Raw genomic sequence first — 24457 nt, 5'->3', positions numbered from 1 at the left:
AATAAATAAATAAAATAAAAACAAGGACCTTTATTCACTTGAAGCCAGTCTAAAGCTTGTAAGTACTTGAATTCAGCAAAACAACCCAATATAGACCAATAGTCCTTAATAGTAATGGGTTATCAGCAGAACTGGCAATGTCAGAAGTGGTTAGCTTGAGCCTTTTACAGCTCAACATATTACTACAGCATTACTTTTATATCTCTTGGTTATACTTTTCTGCTGGATGGTCACAGGGTCATTTCTTGTAACTGTCCTACTTCTTACTCTTACTTTTGATGTGTAAAATACAGATGTTACTTTGTAAAATTAATCTGCGTTTTGAGGTCTGATCTCTGTGTATCTCCTCTGCTGACATTCATGGTAATTTGTTTCCTCAGGTAATTTGCATTTATGAGATCATCTGTGCTAGAATTTCAGTTGTGATAGTTGTTTGAGGCTTGGGTTTAGAATCTAGCAAAATTTAAAGTGTGCTTTGCCTTCTCCATCAGCACTTTTCCACTGATTTTTTGTGATATATTTTGTGTCATATAACCAGAAAACATAAAATTTATTTATTTTGTCCTCCACTTTATGTAAATATGAGTATTCTTTACGTGTTTTTTTCTGTGTTTTTATTATTAACATTTCAATGTCCCCATGATACCTATTATAGTTTATATGATATAATTATCTGAGCCGTACTTCTATTGGACATTTAAAAGATTTTTATTTTTGGACTTTTTAGGAATGTTGTTATATGCATCTTCATACATGTTGTCCTTTATATATTATAAGAAGCCTCCTATTTTTGTGTGTAATGTGGTTATGAAAGTATATTAAAGTTTGTCCATAAAAGTTTATCAATAAGTTTACACAAGGAGTTCATTTACCAAGGGTACTAAAGTTGTGATGTCAATAATTATACCTTTTGCAGGAGACCTTTCAATTATATTAACTCAGTATTACGTATTGGTTCTGTGTATATGTGCATAATTTGGTGGGTAGTGGAGAAAGAGCCCAGGGCCTTCACACTGAGCTGTATTCCCAGTCTTCTTTTAAAATTTTGAGTCTTTACTAAGTGATCCAGACTGGGTTCCAGCCTGTGATCCCTTCCAGCCTCTGCCTCCTAGAATGCTGAGATCACAGGCATGCACCACTTTGTGTGGCTATGTGTTTGTCTTTTGATAGATCTTATGTAGACTATGCTGTAAGTTCAGTAAATGTGAATTTAAGGCTAATAATTCATTCCCTTCAAAAAGTTGAATGGTTTTCAGTTTATCATGGTTGAATTTTGCTAATGAACTCTGACTTGTACTTGTTCAGTACTTTAATTCTTTTTCAAGTTTCCTTTTTTAAATGGAAAACAGGAGAACATTTCAATTTGCTCTTATGGAAACAAAATGTAAATGGTAAGAGCTATACTGATTTCATGTCTGCCAGATACTCCCTTTACATCAAAACATTCCTTTATTAACTAATTTTGTACAAAAATGTGATTCTAGTGTAGAAATATTGCTGTTTAAAATTTGAAAGTGGAGATAATATTATGAATCATCATTTAAAATGAGGATTGGGCCAGCCAAATAGTTCAGTGGACTAAAGCACCTGCTTAGGCAGAGCGCAGTGGCTGAGTTCCATCCCTGGCGAGCCCTGCCGGCCCTGCCCTTGGGGCACACTGAGATGCAATTGAGACTGGACTTGGTGGCGCGTGCCAGTAATCCCAGTGCTTGGGAGGCTGAAAACAAGCGGAACACTATGAGTACAATCTGTGTAGTGAGACCCTATAGACGCTGTACCCTGTAGACCCTGTACTAAATAAATAAAAAAAATAAATTAAATAAAATAAAATGAGGACTAACTACATATACTTTTGTAATGATGAATTCCCAGGTGTAGAAATCACAGATCCTTATCATTCTTGTGACACTTAGGTAAAGCATCAAAATGTTTCCTGAAAAATATTACATAATTTGTTACTCTTTCTTTGCACATGCATATCCATATTTTCTTCTTTTCTTCCCTGTTTCCTAGATGCTATAATTGTGTTCCTCACATCCAAAATTCAGTAATTCCCAATGTACTAGGAATGAGCTTTATTAGAGGAACAGATGATGAGGGCCTTGCTTTCTTTAGGTGGGGCTTGTATCTTTCTAGGGGGCTGGGGCTGTTGTAGCTATCTGGCCATTCTGCTGTGTGGGATAATAGCCTTGTTACCTCTGGATGTTGCAGAATATGAGGCATATACTCTTTTTTTTAGAGTTTATTGAGATACAAATAGCAATGAGACAGTTTCAAAACCAATTACTAGCATGGTTTCAATAATTAATACATTGCATATTGTTGTCTTAGTGGTTATTCATTGTACAAGATGCAGACATGATATCCTGTCCAAAAACACTATTCAAAAAATTGCTTTTCATTGAATTAAGAGAATGCAGCTGTATATCTGTCCTATTTTGAATATATAGATACAAAATGGTCATTCATTTCTATCCCCCGTTTCTGTTTAGTTTTGTCAGAGAAGGGTATTCCACTATTATTTAAGTATTGTAGGTGCATGAATTCAGCAAAATATTGCAATATAGTCCAGTAGTCCATAATAGTAGTGGGTTTTCTGTAGGACTGGCAGTGTCAGAAGTTGTTGACTTGAGCCTTTATCTTTGGAGCAAAGACTGAACCTTCAACAGATCTGGAATCTGCTGGTGTTTTCAACCTCCCAGCCCCTGGAGCTGTAAGAAATAAAGCTCTATTGATATAAATCTCCCTGTCTGTAGTAATTGTTATAGTCACACAAAAAGACTTGCTAAATGGGTTACTTTTTGTACATAGGTCACTTATTTCAAATATCTGTTTGAAGTTCACTTTTGCATTGAAATAAATTTACCGGGGAGCGGGGAGATGGCTCAGTAGAATAAGCGCTTGCCTGGCAAGTGCAAGGGTCTGAGATCAATCCCCGATTCAGCCAAAAGTAAATAAATAAATAAATAAATAAATAAACTTACCATGCTGTGCTTAGTCACATGGAGGGAGTAGAACTGTAGTGCATTTTCAAAAGCTATTTCATTTGGAAATGTTTAATACTAAAATATTCTGCTTACATTTAGGAATAGGACAGATCTTTGGCATTTAGTAAGATGTAAACTATCTAATAATGGAGACAACTTTATGAAAGTATAAACTGGACTTTACTTTTTTATGCTGATGTGTCTCCCAGTTTATGCTTCACTTCTTTAATCCCTCCCTTAAGTCAAAAACACCATTTAAATAAAGCAAATAATGGATTTGCTTATATTTCCCCATGCATGTTAAACATTTTATTATTAGATTTAATTAAATCTGCTAATATAGTTCATATTATGGTTTTATTTTATTTATAGTAAAAGCTAATTTAGCTTATGGCAACTTTTTAAAGAAGATTTAATTTTATATTTTATCTTCTTTGGCTTTTTTTCCATTAATATTTATATGCTGGCTCAAAATGGGTGAATGCCTATATCATTTTATATTAAGAATTTTATTAAATTTATTTAGTGTGTTTCAGTTCATGTTAAATAAATGCACGAATATGAGCATGTGCTTCAGAGACTATCTTGCCAGAGCACTGATCTTCAGTGTATGAGCCACATATGAGGTGAAAAAAAATATTTCTTGGGTTTGCATTGCAGAATATATAATACATATATAACATCCACAAAAGCTAATGTGAAGATTGTGGACATGTAATAAGTAGATAACTGTATACCCAAACTACTGAGGTTACTTAGTCTAAAATTTAGTGTCAAAAACTTCCATGTGTGTGATTGTGATTAAATCTGTGTACAATATATCATGTGTCTCATATTCCAGGGAAGATTTTTTATATTTGTTTACACATATATAGGAATCAAGTAAAAACCACAGAACCTTTATATTTATATTTGAGTTGAATTAAACATTTTCTTTTTCCTATCTCAAAAAAAGCCTTTTTAACCTAGACATAAATTTTGTAGCTGACCTAAAACTGTAATCATGAAGTTGAAAACTTCTGCTATTTGAAAGATACTGTTAAGAAAATTAAGAGGACTGTGTGGCGGCATGAATCTAAAGTCTCAGCTACCCAGCTGAAGAACAGGGGAAGCACTTGAGACTGGGCGTTTGGAGACTAAATGACACAAGCTCCTGCTTCCTTAAGACAATCCAAAGAAAAAAAGAAAAAAGATAAAAAGAGAAATGAAAAGACAAACCGTATACTAAAAAATATTCATGAGACTAATTTCTGACGCAATATTTATATCTAGACAATCTAAAGAGCACCTATGCAGCAATAATTTAAAGTCAAAATAATATAAGTATGGAAAAATCTTGGGAAAAGTACATGATAAATGCTTGGCATTTCACATCAGTATGAAAACTCATATTAAGAGCACAGTGCCAAAGCCCGGCCAGATAGCTCAACAGATTAAAGCACCTGCTTAGGTAGACACAGGGACTGCAATTCCATCCTTGGTGTGCCTTGTTGCCACTGCCCCCGGGGCACAGAGATGGTCATTGAGACTGGGCATGCTGGTGTACACCTCTAATCCCACTGCTTGGGAGGCTGAAAAAAGGAGGATCGCTATGAGTCTGATCTGTCTTATTTATTTTAAATAAATAAAAGTTAAAAAAAGCACAATGACAGACTTCATCTGCTAAAATAGCTGAAATAAGAAAACTAAAATCATCAAATGGTATGTGCAGGAATAAGAAATCTCATATTTGTAGTTGTATACCATTTGGAAAAAATATAGAAAAGTAGTTTCCTATAAATCTAAACATAAACTTTATTATGTATTCATGCAATAAAAATATTGTATGCCTAAGAATATGCATGACTCCTTTTTTATGTTAACCAAAACTGGAAACAACCCAAATATCTATCACCAATAGAATGAGTAAACAAATTATGATACATTCATAGAGAGTAGTACAGTTTAGTAATAAAAATAATTATGGAAACATAGATGAAACTTATATATATTTGCTGACTCAGTAAAACTGTATATAACATATACTTCATGCAAAACCAATCTAAAATGGATAGCTAATTTTGGTATGAATAAAAATCCAGTGATTGATTCTAATATTAATTTAATGATATCTACACTAAATCATACATGTGTTCTTCTGAAGGGAAGAGAACATTTGGGCCAATTAAATGTAGTGCATCATGATAGACATGTTACATAGCTAAAATTTTTCAAAGTTTTGTAGCTAAGATGTGTGTATTTTAATTAACTTAAAACTTGCCTTTAGATTAAATCACTAGGGGGTAGGGAGATAGCTCATTAGGTCCTGAGTTCAGTATCTGGTACCACAAAAAAAAAAGTTTAAATCACTACCTAGTAGTGATTTATATCTAGAATATATAAAGAGCAACTATACAGCAGTAGGTAATGGTTGGCATTATAGATGACAAAACATTGAGAGAGTGTCTGAAACTATTGCAAATGTGTTTTAAGTGGAGGGAGTTTTATTATTTGTTCACTTTCTATAGTTTTGAAGCATTATACAATAATATTTAAAAGTGCTATAGGATTAACCACAAGTAAGAGAGAAATTAATGCTTCCAGGTCTCAGAAATCATGAGGATGTATGAACATTCATAATGTATAAACATTATGAAAATATTATAGTCTATAAATGATATGAAACATAGGTTTTGGGAGCTTGCAGGTTAGCTCAGTTGTTTAAGTGCCTGTTGGGGCAGACCCAGTCAGCTGCAGGGGACTGTGGTTCGATCCCCAGCTCCCCATGCTTTACCAGACCCACCCTTAGGGCAGCCTGAGCCAGCCAAAAAAGAGAAAGAAACAGGTCTTTGCTAAAAAGGAATAAAACAAAAAAAGGTTAGAGAAACAAATTGGTTTATTTCTAACAAGGCATATCAGAAACAAATTATAGACTTAGTGTTGAAATGGACCAAAGTAAAAGTAAAATCATGTACGATGTCCATAATAGATCATGTGGTATCTCACATTTGATAGAGTTTGGTGCATTTTCTTAGTGAATGTGGTTATTAAAATGAGGAATAGCTTTCTTTTCTTGATACTTTATGGAACTTTAATTACAGAAATGCTATTGTGCCTCAGGCTTACCTTAATGTATAATTATTGGTAGAGTTCTGATCCAGACCTGCATGGAACATGGACATATCCCATCCTCTTGATACCTTCCTACTTTGCAGTGCCCATGATAAATGTCTGTTGGTCTAAAAAGAGCACACATTGTAAAGGTAGCCAGTGCTCCATTGGCTTTCATCTCTTTATGTATTGACTAGTTGAATATGAAAGACTTTAAGATTATAGGAGGAGAAAGGCTACAGATTTGAAGAAAATTAGACTCCTGATTACCAGCACTTTAAGTAAGAGCTCTTAGAGTCAGGAAGACTGAACTGTTACAGGGACAAAAAATAAACTGTTCCATTCCACACTTTTAAGGATTATTATAGCTTCAAATATTAGTCTGTTACAATACAGATTACTTTTACTGGTGGCTGTTATGGAGCTTCTTTGGAGGAAAATATTTGGATTTGAGAAACTTCACCCCAGATCACATGAAAAATCATTGATGCAAGTCACAATGTCAGATCTAGAGAAGAGAACATTTGAGAGATGTGGTCAGAGAAGGGAGGACACATAAAATTTTCACAGACTATTTTCTGCGAAGGAATACAAACAGTTTACATGAAAACAAATTTAAGCTCATTGTAATATGGGGATATTTTTTTAAGATCTCAGGGGCTGGGGATGTGGCTCAGCTGTAGAATGCTTTTGTAGCAAGCTAGAAGCCCTGGGTTTGGTCCTCCATACTAAAACAAAAAATAAACTTTCCCTAAGATCTCAGTAAATTTCAAGTATGCAATGTGTATTAACTATATATAGTTTACATTAGTAATTCAGAAATTACTAACCCTGCATAAATGAAATTTTGCACCACTTTCTTGAATGTATGTGTTGATTTCTCATGATTGGCTCAGGATACTTTTTATATAATGTAGGACATAATGGTACTTAATGAAAATTGTACCATGTTCATTAATAGTAATAGTAATGTAAGGTAATAGCACATAAAATTTATGCATTAAACAAGTCAACTTCTAGATTATTAATCTTGGATAAATGTATAATTATAAATAACAAAATCAGAGATAAAGTTATATTTATGTGAAAATATAGTACAAATCATTTCTCTTGATTTTATCTTGTGAAAAAGGCCTATGTTATTAGGAACTCTATACCTATAGTTAAACAAATGAGGTTTTTTGTTGTTGTTGTTGTTGTTGTTTGTTTGTTTTTTGTTTTGTTTTTGTACTGGGAATCAAACTCAGTTGTAAAATTGAAAGGCACTAATACAAGAGCAAAGAAAAAATATAATTTTTATACAAGGAATAATAAAAACTATTTCCGGATAGGACCTATTCATTGTTTTAAACAGTAAAGGGGAGCTGAATCAATTTTGGCTGAACTTCTTCATTAGTATTTTATGGTTTCTAGCTTACTGTGACTAAATAACAAAAACAATCCCAAGGCAAGAAAGGAGAGACATCGCTGCTTCTGATAGAACCTACACAATGCAAAATCATAAGGACCAGGGTGCTTTGTATTATAATCCCTTACAAAGGTGGCAAAAGGGCTCTAATAGTTTATTCTTTGTTCAGATAATACATATAATCATTGAGAAGTTATCCTATCAGAAGGTGAAGTATCCATTGAAAAAAATTGCCTAAATCTTTAGTAATTAGAGAACTGCAACAGCAAATTACAGTGACATACTGTTTCACATCCACTAAAGATAACTAAAAGAGAGAAAAATATGAAATAGCACATAAAGAGAATGGACAAATTGCAACTTGTCTAATATAAAATGTAAATGATGGAATGTAACATGAGGAAGAAATTAAAAAGTTTGGAAGTTCCTCAAAAAGTTAAACAGAGTTGTTATTTAACACATAATTACACTTCTAGATGAATACCCTCAAGAACTAAACACTGGGACTCACATTCTTGTAGGTGAATGTTCTTCATCGAAGTAAGATTCACAGTATGCTAAAAAGGAAAAAGATCGAAATTTCCATCAACAAAGGAATAGGTGAAAAGATATGGTATTAAAGTACAATATAATATTAGTCATAAAAAGGAATAATGTTAAGATGTTTGCTACAACATGGGCTGAGCTTGAAAAATCATGCTGTATAAAATACACAAAAGGACGATTCTTATGTGTTTTACTTGAAAGAAATATTTATAATAGGCAATTCACAGATACAGTACATTGTAATGCTACAAAACATATAATTTTTTTTTTTTGTTTGGTTTGGTTGTTTGTTTGTTTGTTTGTTTTTTCAGAACTGGGGATTGAACTCAGGCCCTTGCCCTTGCTAGGCAAGCACTTATTCTACTGAGCCATCTCCCCAGCCTAAAACATGTAATTTGTAAGCAGTAGAAATTTATTTAGCTCACAGCTTTGGAGCCTACCAAGTCCAAAAGCACAGCACTAACACCTGATAAAACCCTTCATCCCATAGTGGAATGTCAAGGAGACAATGTGAGGCAAAAGGAAAATAGGGTGAACTTCATCTTTTTATCAGAAATCCACTTCCCATGTGTCCCGAACCAGCGGGGCAGTCAACAAAGGTCACCTGGGAGAGGAGCGGAGAATTGAGGAGGGGACAAAGGACAAGAGACGCGAGAAATGGAGACAAGACAGGATTCTGATCAAGTCTTGTTTATTCAGGGGAGGTGCTGGGTATATATAGTGGAGGCATAGGGAAATGACCTCGGTGGGTAAAAGGCGCGGGTAACTAGGAAACCGGGCTATGACAGGAAGCCCCACCTCCGGGGAATAACAGGAGACTTATGGGAAATAGGCGGGGTAAGAAGAATTAGGAGCTTAGCTCAGCAGAGGTAGGGGAAGAGGAACTCGGAAACCCACTTGCAGTAGGATTGGAGGCCTGGAGTTATTGAGCCTCCCACACCCATGATAACTGACCCACTCCTGTGAAAGTGCCATTAATCCATCTGTGAGCGCAAAGTACTCATGACTGACTCATCTCAGAATTCCACCTCTCGACACTGCACGTACTAGCTGCTGAATGTTAATGTGAATTTTAGAGATATTCCGACATTGTTGGGGGGGGGGTAGGAAACAGTTGAGGATATAGGCATGATTATGTAATCACAGTATTGAGAATGTAATTTGTGCTACATAATTGTATACTTCAGAGTGGTTAAAATTAGGCACCCTTGTAAGGTGTCTGTTTGTATTAATTATGTCATTTCCTCACTGTAGATATTTTCCTCTGCTAAAAGTACTACTTCACCTTACACTATTGTATAGCATCAGTGTAAAGGGAATGGGTATGTTACTTAATTAGCTTATGATAATTATTTCACAATGTGTGTATATATGTATAAGTCAGTTGTGTATCTTAAATGTATATATTTTTGTGCATCAATGATGTTTCAATAATTTTTTTAGTTAATTTTAGGAAATAAAAAGGGAGGAAACTCTATTTTGATTCTTAAAGTCTTGTCATCAGCCCCTTGTAGTTTATGCATCATTTGCCCTAAAAGCAATTATAGTTTCTCTCTAATAAATTTTTAGATAACATATGTGCATTTATGTCATTTCTTTACAAATCATTTTTGCTGCTTTTTCCATCAACAGACATTTTGTGCTGAGAGAAAGAATTAAGTTGATAATATATCCATTGAAGAAATATTTCTTAAAATAGTTTCACAAGTCAGGTATAAGTTATCTAGCTAATCATCTCACAGCCATCTCAGTGGAGGGCTTATACTCATTTTTCAGATGCAGGTACTGAATCTCGAGTTTAAATATTGTGACATCACTGTTTGGAGCCCCTAAATCTAAAATTGATCATATGTAGGAGAGCAAAATGAGGCCTCATTGCCTAAAAGAGTCAAGTTACCTCAATTTAAAAAAAAAAAAAAAAAAAGATTTCATCCCTGGGCCTGCTGTGCCAGCCTCGCCCCCGGAGTGCGCTATAACAGCAATTGAGATTGGTTGTAATCTTAGCCCTTAGGAGGATGTAAAAAGGCAGATCACTGAGTCTGATCTAGTGGTGAGACTATGAACACCTTGTAAACCCTTCCCTGAAATACAAAAGAAAAAGAAAATCCTACCTAGATCTTGTGGGCTATTAGTTGCTAGACAATCTGTGTCTTAAAACTTTGTTAAAGTATAAATAAAGGCCATTATTACTGTTCAGGGAGTCATCGCTCCAGGTTGACAAGCCACCACCCAACCCAAATGGACACCAAGTATGAGATAAGTGTGGGTCGCATGTGTAGAGTGGAGCTAAGGAAGAGAGCTAGTATTTGAGTCTATGTGTTTGAGATGTCACCTTCACAGTTGCTGTTAACCACTGTGTTATAAAGGTATCTGTGAGTCCCATAAAGAATTTAAGTGTATAGTTAGGAGTTAGGAAAATAGGTACACCTTGAGATCATAATGTTAAGCAAAATAAATCTCATGCTCAAGCTTAAATACCACATGGTTGCTCTTACTTGAGAAACCCAAAGTATAAATGAAAAACAAAATAAAAGGTAGACAATACAACGTAAGGAAATAGATCTTGGAGTCTCTGGTTCTGTAACTTGAGGGATAAGTTGGGAAATGGGAGACTAGGAATGGCAGACTAACCAAACTGTAGCTATAGTTCTAGTTATTTCTGTAAATCATAAGGCTCTATAATAGTGTAAATGTATGACTGACTCAAAAGGCCCAACAAGGAGTACATAAGAATGGAGCAGAATCCAAACCCTTCGTTGCTCAGAGAAACCATGGACTTTGTATTCAGCACTTCTTGAGTCCTGGTCTCAGCTTAGCTGTTGAATCTCAGTGGTGAACGTAGTTGGTTTTTCTAACCTCTCTAATTCAATTTAAAAACTGGTGAAATGTGGCTAATAACATGAGTCCAGAGGATTACACCCACCAAGCCCTTTCTCTTCCCAATGAAAGAGAAAGGGAGAGAGAACAGGAATTAAATCTTACTTTAATTGTACTGTGAAAGGAACATAATTGAAAACATACTCAATGGAATTGAGGTCTTTATTCAAATTACTTTTATCTTATATCTGTTATTTAGTATATTATTTAATATGTGATAGCTATATAGTACTGGGTCTACTTTCTAGTCATTAGGTGATTACTATTTCTGATAATATCTATATAGAGTATGATTGTTGTTGAAATGATTTATTAAAGACCTAGTAAGTTCTGAGTCTCTGATCTCTCATCTGAAAATGAGAAGAATGTGGAAGACTATAGAAGTTTATGGATACAATTTAAGGTGGTACTACTGCTACTTATAAAGCAATTTTAAGAATGTCTGGTACCTTACAAATGCTTTATAGAAAAATGGTTGTCTAAATGAATAAGCCAGTCCTATTACTCAGGTGTAGTTTTTTCAAGTAGATCATGATTTTATTCAGGGTGTAAACAGACTGCTGCTTTGAAATAGTAATTGCAGATTCATTCCTGTGCAAGGAAGCTCAAAAGTTGTCTTGTGTTACCACATACAATAGAATTAATTACAGCCTTTCAAGAAGAAATTTTACAAACATTACATTGTCAGTTTAGCTTATGTACACTCTTTACATTTACTTCTTGTTGAACCATTGGTGAAACCTGACATATTTATAGTTTTAATCAATTGAAAATTTCCACTAGCTTGACGTGCCATAATAATTTTTAAAGAAAATATTAGCTCTAAATTGTCTCTGAAAATTTTATTCTTTTTTTATTTTCCAGTAATTCTTGTTATTTGTATTGTGCTTACCTTCTTCAAGCTTAAAATAACCATATATATAATTCTTAAGTCTAATTATTTACCTCTTACAATACTTTGTGCATTTTCAATAGCTAAACCACTGTTTCTGATCCTCTAAAATTGTATTTATCTTGACTCCCGTGGAATACAGAGTTAAAGTTTCAGTTATTATTTATGAAGGCTACTCATTTGTGAGCTGCCTTTCAAAACTCATGTGATACAAATTCTGTATCATATCATGATTTGTATCATAGTTTGGATTTGTTTTTAAGGAAAAACATCTTTCATGTAATTTTTCTTATTCTTTTGAAAAACAGATGAATTGTAACATAATTAAAAGCAGAAATAATAATTTATTTTAACTTGACTTGTACTTTTGATCACTTACTCTCTGGATAGAGTGCTTCCCTGAAAAAATATTTTAAATCAGAACAACTTTGAAAGATATGAATTGGTTTTAAAATATGGCAGTTTAGAGTAGGTTCATACTGAAAGGAGGTTTAGATAGTTCCAGCAGGTTGGAAGTGACTGAAGCTCAACATCAATCACAGATGTAGGGCTAAGACAAAACTAGCCCAAGAACACCAGGACCTCATTGAGCCTTGTGAACAAGTTGTTCTTGCTTGCAAGGTGGTTGCTAGACAGAAAGGTTGAAATTGACATCATTCTTCCAAAAGTATAAGTAAAGACCCCTAGGTGATTATCCAGTGCTCTTTTTTCATCTGGCAAGAGACGTCTACCTGACCTCAGCTCTTGTCTCTTGTGTTTTTTACTAAATCCCCTGGCCAGTTCTCCCCAAAACCACCAAAAGCCATGCCAGTTCTCCACAGTAATATTCTAAATATGAGAAAGTATCACTAATTGAATGAGAAACCCGTGTGACTGGTATTATATTTCCTAGTTTTGTTTTTATATCAGAGCATGGCTCCAATAGTCACCTTGTCCTTCTGGAGATATTGAGACTATAAAAATCTTAATTTTCAGAGGCCGGGGAAATGGCTCAGTGGAATAAGCACTCCCCTGGCAAGCGCAAGGGGCTGAGTTCAATTCCTGGTTCTGGGGAGGGAAGAAAAAACTAATTTTCTTACAAAGTTCCATTTACACCATGATAGGTGCTTTTTTTTTTCTTTACCATGTTGGAATAAAATAAACTATATCCTTTAGCACTAGCTATTATATACCATTCTATTGACTGATTTTATACATTAGTTTTATGAAATTATAAAGATTGGGGGCAATATGAACTACTTTGTGCTTTATTACAAACAACTTATTATAATAGTTGATTATCAAGCAAACATTTATTTATTCATTATTTAATACAAGGTCTTGCAATGCAGCTTGGACTCGTAGTGATCCTCCTGTCTCAGCTTCCCCACAGCCAGGATTACAGACATGGCCCACCACATCTGGTCTTGGTGGCCGGCTCGGCACCCAGGGCCCAGCATGACATGTAGTACTGGGGATCAAACTCAGATCAGCTTTGTGCTTGCCAGGCAGGTGCTTAGGCCACTGATCTGTCTCCCCACTCCCAACATTTTGTTTTTCTTAGTGTGATTTGATAGTGTCTGTCTTGTCTAATAATCATTCCAAACCTAATTTTGGAGAATGACACTTTATCATTTTGTGATTAATTTTGCAGTGGTGTAATTATTCTTAATTTAGATGACATTGCATGTACTTTGCTGAACTCAAGTCACTAAAATATATCTGTGGTGAATAGAGAAAGTAGAATTCACTGATTTTGGTCCCTACACCTATATTTTAAGCAAACTTATAAAGATTATATCCTACAATTTATTCCTCAATTTGTCATGAAAAAAATTGTGTCAGCTGATCTCTTTGTCTTAAAGCCATAATCATAATTCAGTTATTTTTTCCTGTAGCATCAGAGACTCCTTGAAATGCTAGATACAGAGAAAGAACTGTTAAAGGAAAAAATAACAGAAGCCTTAGTTCAGCAATCTCAAGAACAGAAGGTAATATTTAAATATGCTTAATGTGAATGCATATATTTTGTTACCTCAAATAATACATTTACTGTCTTTCTAAATATCTTATTATTTACAGGAGATATTAGAAAAATGTTTGGAAGAAGAAAGGCAAAAAAATAAGGAGGCATTAGTATCTGCTGCAAAGGTATTTTCATATGCAATAATGGGTTCCTTTGTAAGTACAGTTAAATACTGAGTTCATTAATATTACCAGTCTACTTTTCTGTATTTTAATCCTGAAACTCAAGGGTTTTTATTTTTTACTGTTCTTTTTTAATTTATGATGTGACTATTTATGGTCTTGCTAAGTTCATATTATCTGAGATTTTGATGGCATTGTATCCCTTATAATATAGAGAACCATATATATATATATATATATATATATATATGGACACTAATATGTAATAATGTATATTATCTATGTGTAAATCAAAATGATTTTAAAAAGCCAATTGTAAAGGTGACTCATTTAACTCACAGCATCAGGGGCTAGATGTAGGGAAGAAACAATTAAGAGAAAAAAAATGAAGGAAAGCTTGATTCAGCAGCCTCAAGAATAGACGATATCTTCAAACCCAGTGGTCATAGGTGAAGTGTGGGGAGGGGCTTTGTATCAGAAGTAGCTTTTTCCTGGATTTACTAGTACAAAATCTCAATAACCTGTAAGTTACAACTCAACCATTCAAGTACTTATAAACAAATAATTCTGGTTAATTTCCAAAATACCAAGAGTTCCGTTTCTCTTTTGGCAATGACTACTTTTATTTTTTTACTTGTTCTCACTGTTTTTTTTTTTAATTGAGAAACAAATATCAATGAGACAGTTTCAAAACTGATTACTAGGACAGTTTCAACAATTAATACATTGTACAATGTTATCTTCTTAGTGGTTATCCATAGTACAAGATGCAGACAGAATATCCTGTCCGCACACTATTAGTACAAATCTTTCCTCTCGTTGAATTAAAAAAAAAAGTAGCTGTATATCTATGCTAACTATTCTGCATATACTGACACAACAAAATGGTCCTTCCTTTGTACCCCTTTTTTTGTTTAGTCCTTTCAGAAATGGTTAGTCCATTGGCGTCTAAATACTATAGGTGTGTGAATTCAGCAAAACAATACAACACAGTCCAGCAGTCCACAATAGTAGTGAGTTATCCACAGAAATTGTTGACTTGAGCCTTTCACAACTCAGCATATTAATGTGACTTTACTTTATATACCTTGGTTTTATACTTTTCTGCTGAATGGTTAAGAACAACATAAAGCAAGACCCATATCACAAGAAATGTAACTTTTGTATCTGATAAAGTCAGTCAAGTACCCTCAGGATTTATCCTGTAATTCTATACTGCACTTTGCAGATCCTTTGTCAGTGTCAGTCATGTGGATGAATCACAGCCATTGCTTGACCAATTTGCTCTCTGTGAAAGCCCAAGAGAATATTTTCTCTCCATGTGACTCTCCTTAGGCACACTCTATATCATGTCACATTCCTCTGTGGCCCCATAATCTCCTTGATCAGAAAAATTGGGACACAACTGACAGTATAGGTTCTCCTATGTTCTGAGTCTTTACTGACCTTGAAAGGCTATGGTCAAAATACTGGCTGTCTTTGCAACCCTTCTAGTTCTCTAATTTTTGGTCTTCAAACTTAAGTTATTACCCTCCAGAAGAGAAGCTTTTTATTACCTTATAACATATGCAGTTGGGTTTAACTTCACTATCTATCTGAATATCAAACATCTTAGGCATAACATGGAACAGGTATTTGCCATCAAAGTATTGATATGTTAAAGATTAAGTCCCAAAAAATATGGAGATAAAAATTAAAAAATAAAAAATATTTAAGGAATATGAATCAACAATTACATATTTTTACACAGAAATTTAAAAATCTACCATATACAGCATTGTAGCAGGATGTGTTGTTTTTAAAGAGTGGACAAAAATTAAAAATCTAGAGCTTTTATTATTTCTACATGCAACAAACACAAAAAGTCAACCAATTAAAAGAAAGGAGTGAGAAAAGGGGCAGATAAGAAATGAATAAAACATTTCAGAGCTCCGGCCAAATAGCTCAGCAGATTAAAGCACCTGTAAACTCTTTAATCCCTGAGCTTGCAGTGCCCGGCCCACCTCTGGGGTACACTGAGACAGCAAGTGGGACTGGGCGTGGTGGTGTGCACCTTTAATCCCAATTCTTGGGTAGTTGTAAAAAGGCAGATCACTATGAGTCCGATCTAGTAGTGAATCCCTAAACACCCTGTAGACCATTCCCTAAAAAATGAAAAAAAAAAAAAAAATCAGCAATAATATGGTAATTAACTTTGTGAATTAGACTGATCAGTGAGCACAAAGTGAAGATACATTTAGTAACCATTTGCTTTCTAATTTGGGCTTTCTCAAAAGAGTAATTTCTAAGTAGTACAGTAGCACAAAGACAGAAGAAATAAGTAAAATTTACAATTTAAATTTCACTGCAATATTCTTGCAATGTAATATGTAAGACCATAGTAAATGCCTAACGACATCAAGACAAGGTTGTCTGCACATCCTTTAGGAGGGATTAGTACTAGAATGTCTTCCAAAACAATGTGATTGTATCTTTTTTTTTAATCAAACTTAGAGGTCAGAAAATGAAAGAATAAAGTTATGGTTTGTGTTGATTAAAAAAAAAAAATAGAAGGTTGCTCCCCAGCTGGGGAGATGGCTCAGTGGAATAAGTGCTTGTCTGGCAAGCACAGAGGCATGAGTTCAATCCCCGGTTCGGACAAAAAAACAAAACAAAAAAAAATTTCTTTAGGGGCTGAGGACATAGCTCAGTATAAGTGCTTGCCTGGCAAGGGCAAAGGCCTGAGTTCAATCCCCAGTTCCAGAAAAAAAAAAAAAAAAAAAAAAAAAAAAAGGTTTCTCACCATGGGTACATATATTTAGAGCTGGCAAATATAAAACTAACTTATAAGTGATAAATTACAATTAAAGTTAATGAACAAATACAGAATTTTTGCTTCATATGTACATATCACGAAGCTAGAACTAGAAACCCAAGAATGAACAAAATTTTTCTTTTTCTTAAAGGAATTATAATTCAATAAGAAGAAATGTTAAACCAGAATAATACAAGGAGAAATGATTATGAATCTGTAGATATTATTTCCATGCCATTTAAATGACAGATTATTGTTAAAATTAGCCTTGAAGGGGTACTGCACTTCTGACTTGTATTTGAATTAATTCCAAAGCTAAGGAAGACTTCTTAAAAATTCTTAGAATAGGTGGGTCTTATTGATACTAATTTTGGGGAAATTTGTGATAACAAGAACTAGAAATAAGGTAAAAATCAATAGGCTGCATCTGAAAGTTGAATAAGAGCGGTGAGTTTTAAAAGAGACTAATGTTGCTAAGTTAGAAATAAAAAAATGGGCACATTCTGGAAATGCAAAATGAAATCAGCATGTACATTTACTCTGAGTGATATAAAAAAGACAAAAATGTCAATCATAAGTCAGTATATCTCAATTATAACCATCATGTCAATGGACTCAATTCACCAAATAAAAGAAATAGACTGGCAGTGGATCGGGAAACAAAATCCAACAATATGCTGTATACAAGAAACACATTTAACTCATAAAGTCATTCAAGGCTGAAAGTCAAAGGATGGAAAGCAATATTATATGCCCCAGCACCTCAGAAAAAAGCAGGGGTAGCAATTCAGTTCCCAGACAGTCTCAACTTCAAACCAAGAATGATCAAATGAAAGAAAGAAGGCCACTAAAGACTGGTTAGTGGAAAAACTCAAGAGGAAGAGGTAACACTCATAAATATGTGTGCACCAAACAGGGGAGCACCCAATGATATCAGACAAATCTTAGTAGACATGAAAAATCTAATGCACAATAACACAGTCTTAACAGGAGACCTTAACACCCCCTTATCCCAAAATAATAGGTCAAGCAGACAAATAATGAGCAAAGAAGAAGCAGAACTGAACCAGAACTTGGAACAAATTGACATAGTGGACATTTTAGAGTGTTCCACCCAATCATAGCTGAATACACATTTTTTTTCAGCTGCATATGTGTCATTTTCTAAAATAGACCACATACTAGTCCATAGGTCATGCGTAAATATATGCAAGAAAACAAAAATTATCTCCTGCGTATTACATGACCACAGTGCAATGAAACTGGAAATAAACGATGAAAGAAACCAGAAAAAAAAAACATAAATACATGGAAATTAAAGAACTCCCTACTCAGCAACCAATGGGTCACAGATGAAATTAAACAGGAAATTGAACAATATCTACAATTCCATGAAAATTCAAGCACAATTTATCAGAATTTATGGGATGTGATGAAAGCAGTTCGTACAGGGAAATTTATCACTGTGAACTCACACATTAGGATAACAGAACAGAAACAAATAAATACCCTAATCTAGCAAAGGAAGAGCAAACCAAACCCAAATCCCAAAGATTGGAAAATCATAAAGATTAGAGCAGAAATTAATTCAATCAAGACAAAGAAAACAATTCAGAGAATTAATAAAAAAGCTGGTTGTTTGAAAGATTAAAATAAAATTATTAAGTTCCTAGCTACCTCAGCAAAAAGAGAAAGAAAAAAATTCAAATACAAGCAATAAGAAATGAAAAGGGTATAATTACCACAGACCCAGTGGAAATTCAGAAGATCATCAGTACCTACTTTGAAAATCCTTACTCTCACAGAATAAAAGACACAGAAGAAATGGGCAGATTCCTAGAAAGGTATAAACTAACAAAATGGAATCAAGAAGATATGAGAACTCTAAATAATGTAGTAACAGCCAATGAAATTCAAAATTCAAAGGAAAGTCCAGGTCCTGATGTATTCACAACTGAATTCTACAAGAAATTCACAGAAGATATAATCAGTATACTCCTCAAACTCTTCAATTAAATTGAAAAGGAAGCAATCCTCTGAAAATCGTTCCTGGAGGCAAGTATTATACTGCCAAAATCAGGGAAAGAGACAACTACAGGGCAATTTTCCTCATGAACATAAATGCAAAAATCCTCAATAAAATCCTAGCTATAGAATAAAGCAAATCATTTTTTGAAGATTATACACTATGACCAGGTAGGTTTCATCCCAGGGATGCAAGGATGGTTTAATATATGCGAATCCATAAATGTAATACACTATATCAATAGAACTAAGTTCAGAAACCACCTGATCATATCAATCAATGCAGAAAATGCTTTTGACAAAATCTAACACTCATTCATGTTCAAAGTCCTACAGAAAACTGAGACAGATGGCTTCTACCTCAATCACATAAAAGCCATCTAAGACAACCCAATGGATAACATAATTCTAGATGGGAAAAAATTGGAATCATTTACTCAGATCTGTTACAAGGCAAGGATGTACTGTATCTCAACTCCTATTGAATATAGTTCTGGAAACTTTAGCCAGAGCGATTAGATGAGAGACAGAACTAAAAGGAATAAGGATAGGTAAAGAAGATGATTAATTATCATTGTTTGAAGAAGACATGATACTGTACTTGGAAGACCTGAAAAACTCCACAAAGAAGCTAAGAGAATCAATACACAATCCAGTAGCATAGCAGGATACAAAGTCAATGCCCAAAAGTCAATAGCATTCCTCTACACAGATAACAAACACACTGAAAGGAAAATTAGACAAACAATACCTTTAAAAAAGCATCATGGAAAATGAAACACTTAGTAATTAATCTAACTAAAGAAGTCAAAGATCTATTCAATGAAAATTTTAGTACTCTGAAAAAAAGAGATCATAGAGGATTTCAGAAAATGGAAAGATATTCCCTACTCCTGGATAGGAAGAACCAACATTGTGAAGATGGCTATACTCAACAAATGGTGCTGGAAAAACTGGCTGTCTACATGCTGAAAACCAAAACTTGACCCAGTTCTGTCACCATGCACTAAGCTAAAGTCAAAGTAGATTAAATATCTAACCATTAAGACAGAAACACTAAATCTCCTGGAAGTGAAAATAGGAAGAACTCGAAGACATAGGGGTAGGCGAAGAGTTCATGAACAAAAATCAAATTGCACAGGTATCACTTGAAAGAATTAACAACTGGGACATCCTATTTTTGAAAGTTTTTTGACGTCAGAAGAAATTACCAGCAAAGTGAAAAGACAAGCTACAAACTGAAAAAAATCTTAACTTAGAAGCACTCAGACTAATAAGCACTCAGACAAAGTTCTTCTCTCCAGAATTTATACAGATGTAAAACATGAAGGCCTCAAAATTCAAAGACCCAATCCAGAAATGGGCATCTGACATGAAAACACACTTCCCAGAGGATTTAATTATAAAAGTGAATAAATATGTGAAAAAAATGCTCCACATCGCTAGCCATCTGTGAAATGCAAATTGACACAACACTGAGATACCATCTCACCCCAGAAAGAATAGCTATCATAATGAAATCAACCAACAACAAATGTTGGAGAGGCTGTGGGGAAAAAGGAACCCTTCTCCACTGCTGGTGGGATTGTAGACTGGTGCAACCATTATGGAAATCAGTATGGAGACTCCTTAAAAAAGTAAGACTGGAAATCCCCTTTAAACCAGCTATTCCTCTACTGGGAATTTTCCCGGAGGATCTGACAACATCATATCATAGTGATACATTTGCACCTATATTTGTGGTAGTGCAATTTGTGATAGCTAAATCTTGGAAGAAACCAAAATGCCCGTCACTTGAGGAATGACGAAAAAGATGTGTTATTTTTATACAACAGAGTTACTCAGGTATAAACAATGATAAAGTTGAAGCCTTTATATTTAAGTGGATGCCACTTGAAGATATGCTCATAAGTGATACAAACCAGACCAACATGTGTAAATATTGTACAGTCTCCCTAGTGTAGCAACTGAAAAGAAGAAATAAAAATAGAAAGGTATTACACAGTTAAAAGGGAAGCAAGTAATAAAGGATTAAACAATGAAGCAAGGGCAAGGAAAAAAGCTGGAAAACATTACAGAGGCAAAAACATACATTTATATGCCCAAAATGATTAAAGCAATGATCCTGAGCATCTTCTGCAGGCTTTTGAAACTAGCAGTTAATTGGTAGGATTCTCACCCTGACTGACTATACCTGCTGATACCTGTGAACTAAGTAACTGAACTGTAGATAGCAATGTGCAATACTAGGGTCATGCTTGGAATGCCTGTCATTCTGGTCTTCCAAATATGTACTGCTTGTCATATCATACAAATTACTGCTATTGTATCTCAAGTAAATGTGTGTTACAAACAAAAAAAAGGTAATAAATGAAAACTAGAGACAAAATGTAATAGGACAGTCCTACTACAATGCTATATGTGATTAGGTTTCTAAATTTCTGTGTAAATATACGTAATTGTGCATTCCTATTTTTTAATATTTTTTTATTTTTTATTTTCTTCACATTCTTTAGGGATTTAAATTTTAACATATTCAGAGTTGATGGAAAATACCTGTTCCATGTTATGTCTAAGGCATTTCATATCGAGAGAAATAGTGACGCTAAGTTCAACTGCCTACGTTATAGGGTATTAATATCATTAAGCTTCTCTTCTGGAGGATTAACAACTTAAGTTTGCAGACCAAAAGTTAGAGAAAAAGAAAAACTGCAAGGACAGCCAACATTTTGGCACTAGCCATTCAAGGTCAGTAAGGACTCAGGACATAAGAGAACCTGTATTGTGACTACCTGTAACTCAGTAATGTCCCAAATTTTCTGAGCAAGGAGATTATGGGGCCATAGAGGAAAGTTATCAATGATGAAGAGTGTGCCTAAGGAGAGTCACATGCAGAGGAAACATTCTCTCAGGCTTTCACAGAGATCAAACTGGTCAAGCAGTGGCTATAACTCATCAACATGCCTAACACTGACAAAGGATCTACAAACTGCAGTACAGGGTTTCAGGATAAATCCTGAGGGGATTTGACTGACTTTGTCAGATACAGAATTTACATTTCTTCTTATATAGGTCTTGCTTTATCTTGCTTTTAATCATGCAGCAGAAAAGTATAAAAACGAGGTATAAAAAGTAAAGCCATATGAACATACTGAGCTGTAAGAGGCTGAAGTCAACAACTTCTGACATCGCCAGTCCTATGGATAACCCACTATTACAATGGACTACTGGAGTATAGTGGAATATTTTGTTGAATTCATATACCTACAATATTTAAGTGACAATGGAATACCCATCTCTGACAAAACTAAACATAAAAGGATACAAATGAAGGATCATTTTGTATCTGTATATACAAAATAGTTAGCGTAGATATACAGCTACTTTCTCTTAATTAAAGAAGAAGAAATATTTATAGTAATAGTGTTTAGATAGGATATCATGGCTGCATCTTGTACTATGAATAACCACTAAGAAAAGAACAATATGCAATGTATTAATTATTGAAACTATCCTACTAATCAGCTTTTAAACTGTCTCATTGCTATTTCTCAATAAATATTAATATAATATAAATAAATAAAAGACAAAATTATAACCTCTTGGTGATAGATTCCAGAGCAAAGCTGAAAATAAAGCTCTTTGAGGAGTTTGAGGTAGTTCAAATAATAATTAAAATTTGGAAAACCTATTTCTGCTTTGTATTGCTTAAAGACTTTAATGATAAGATTGATGATATTAACAAGTTAATTTTTGTGTTATGATATAAATAGATGTATTATTGTCAGAACATGTATAACCCAATGCATGAGTGTTTTCCAAACAGCATAAAGAAATCAAAGTACAATAGGGAAACTTAGTTCCCTTTCCCATCTTGCGAGACTGTGGGTAAGAAAACTGAGAAGCCAGACACAAAAGAGAAGAAACCTGAAGCCAAGAAGGCTTCTGCCAGTGGTACTAGTAAGAGAACGGTGAAGCCAAGAAAGTGCAAGAAGGGGCAGCCCCACTGCAACCAAAATCCTGCCCTGGTTAGAGAAATGGCTAGATATTCCCTGTCTCCTATGTATTCCAGAAAGGCATTATACAAGGGAAAATACACAGGTGATAAATCAAAGGTTGAGAAGACAAGGAGAAATTTCTTGCTACAATCACAAAACCAGTCGGTGGAGACAAGAATGGACCTACCTGGGTGGTTAAGCTTCAAGAAATGCCTAAATATTACCCTACTGAAGATGTGCCCCGAAAGATGTTGAGCCATGGCCTGAAACTGTTCAGTCAGCATGTTAGGAAACTGAGCTAGCATCACTCCTGGTACCATCTTGATCATCCTCACCGGGGGTCACAGAGTCAAGAAAGTGGTCTTCCTGAAGCAGTTGGCCAGTGGCTTGCTACTTATGACTGGGCCTTGTAGCCTTAATCATGTTCCTCTACAAAGAACACACCAAAAATTTGTCATTGCTACCTCTATAAAAATTGCTATCATCAAATTGAAAATCCCCAAACAGCTCACTGATGTTTACTTTAAGAAGAAGTTGCAGAAACCCAGACACCAGGAGGGCAAGATGTTCGACACTGAGAAAGAGAGATACCTGATATCATAGCAGTGCAAGGTGGAATCAGAAAGCAGTGGACTCAGAGATTTTAGCAAAAATCAAAGCTGTTCCTCAGCTCCAGGACTACCGGTGATCCATTTTTGCTCTGACAAATGACATTTATCCTCATAAATTAGTGTTCTAATTTTTTTTATTAAGAACCTAATTAAATAACTGGTACTTTTTTAAAAGTATAATGATTACAGTGTAACAGTGTGAATTTTTCATTTGACATAATTTTATTTCATCTAAACTTTGAGTCCTACCCTTCTGTCAGATTTTGATATGAAATCATGTAAAATACAGTTATCTGAATTGACTACCAAATATTTCCTCTTGTTTAAAGTTACATATCTATATAGGACTCTTCTTTATACACTCCAACCAAATATCTGTCATTGTAGATTTAATACATAAAGTAGATATACTAATATAGTTGTCTTCTACCAAGTCAGATATTAGCGAGGTTTGTGGGTGTATAACATTGCAATTTCTCACTTTATAAGTGTTGAAAATTATAGTTATTTATACAATGTATATTATGAATATATAGTATATTTAATAATATAACTACATATTACATCAAATAAATTTTTCTTGATTTGAATGTGTAATATTATAACACATTATTAATAAGTGTTACCAACATGAACCACAGCTCTTTGACATACCGACCACTGTAAAGGGATTCCAATACCCCATGGCTTGAATCTCCAACCTTAAGCTAAGGGGTTGATTACCTTGAAATGCAGATATCCTATGGAAATAAGTGAGAATATCTGTATGAAAAAGAACAATATTTTTATGTAATTATTTAATGTACATAGAAAAGGAATTTCAAAACTACCTTGGATAGGATCAAGTTTGTATCTTTAAGTGGCCAAATTTGCTTATTGTGGAATCATTCAAACATTTACATTTTGATCCTTATTTATTTTGAAGGTAGAGCAAGAAGCAATGAAGGATGTAGTTATGAAAGCCATAGAAGAAGAAAGAAAGAATTTGGAAAAAGCTCATGCAGAAGAAAGGGAATTATGGAAGACAGAACATGCAAAAGATCAAGAAAAATTGTCTCAAGCCATTGAAACAGCTTTACAAGAACAGAGGAAAATAAGTCAG

At 34.3% G+C, this 24457-nt stretch overlaps 1 protein-coding gene across 1 annotated transcript in view; it reads left to right on the top strand.

The window, feature by feature from the left end:
• Ccdc91 (coiled-coil domain containing 91) overlaps positions 1-24457 on the top strand; it is a 327571-nt gene that overhangs the window by 292641 nt on the left and 10473 nt on the right. The window contains exons 9-11 of the mRNA XM_023714223.1: positions 13678-13770; positions 13862-13930; positions 24281-24452. Of these exons, the coding sequence (XP_023569991.1) occupies positions 13678-13770; positions 13862-13930; positions 24281-24452 (334 nt within the window). The remainder of the gene's footprint in view (positions 1-13677; positions 13771-13861; positions 13931-24280; positions 24453-24457) is intronic.

The sequence above is a fragment of the Octodon degus genome, unplaced genomic scaffold, assembly GCF_000260255.1.
Source record: "Octodon degus isolate 3935 unplaced genomic scaffold, OctDeg1.0 scaffold00034, whole genome shotgun sequence".
NCBI lineage: Eukaryota > Metazoa > Chordata > Mammalia > Rodentia > Octodontidae > Octodon > Octodon degus.
This window is presented reverse-complemented; position numbering and strand designations above follow the sequence as displayed.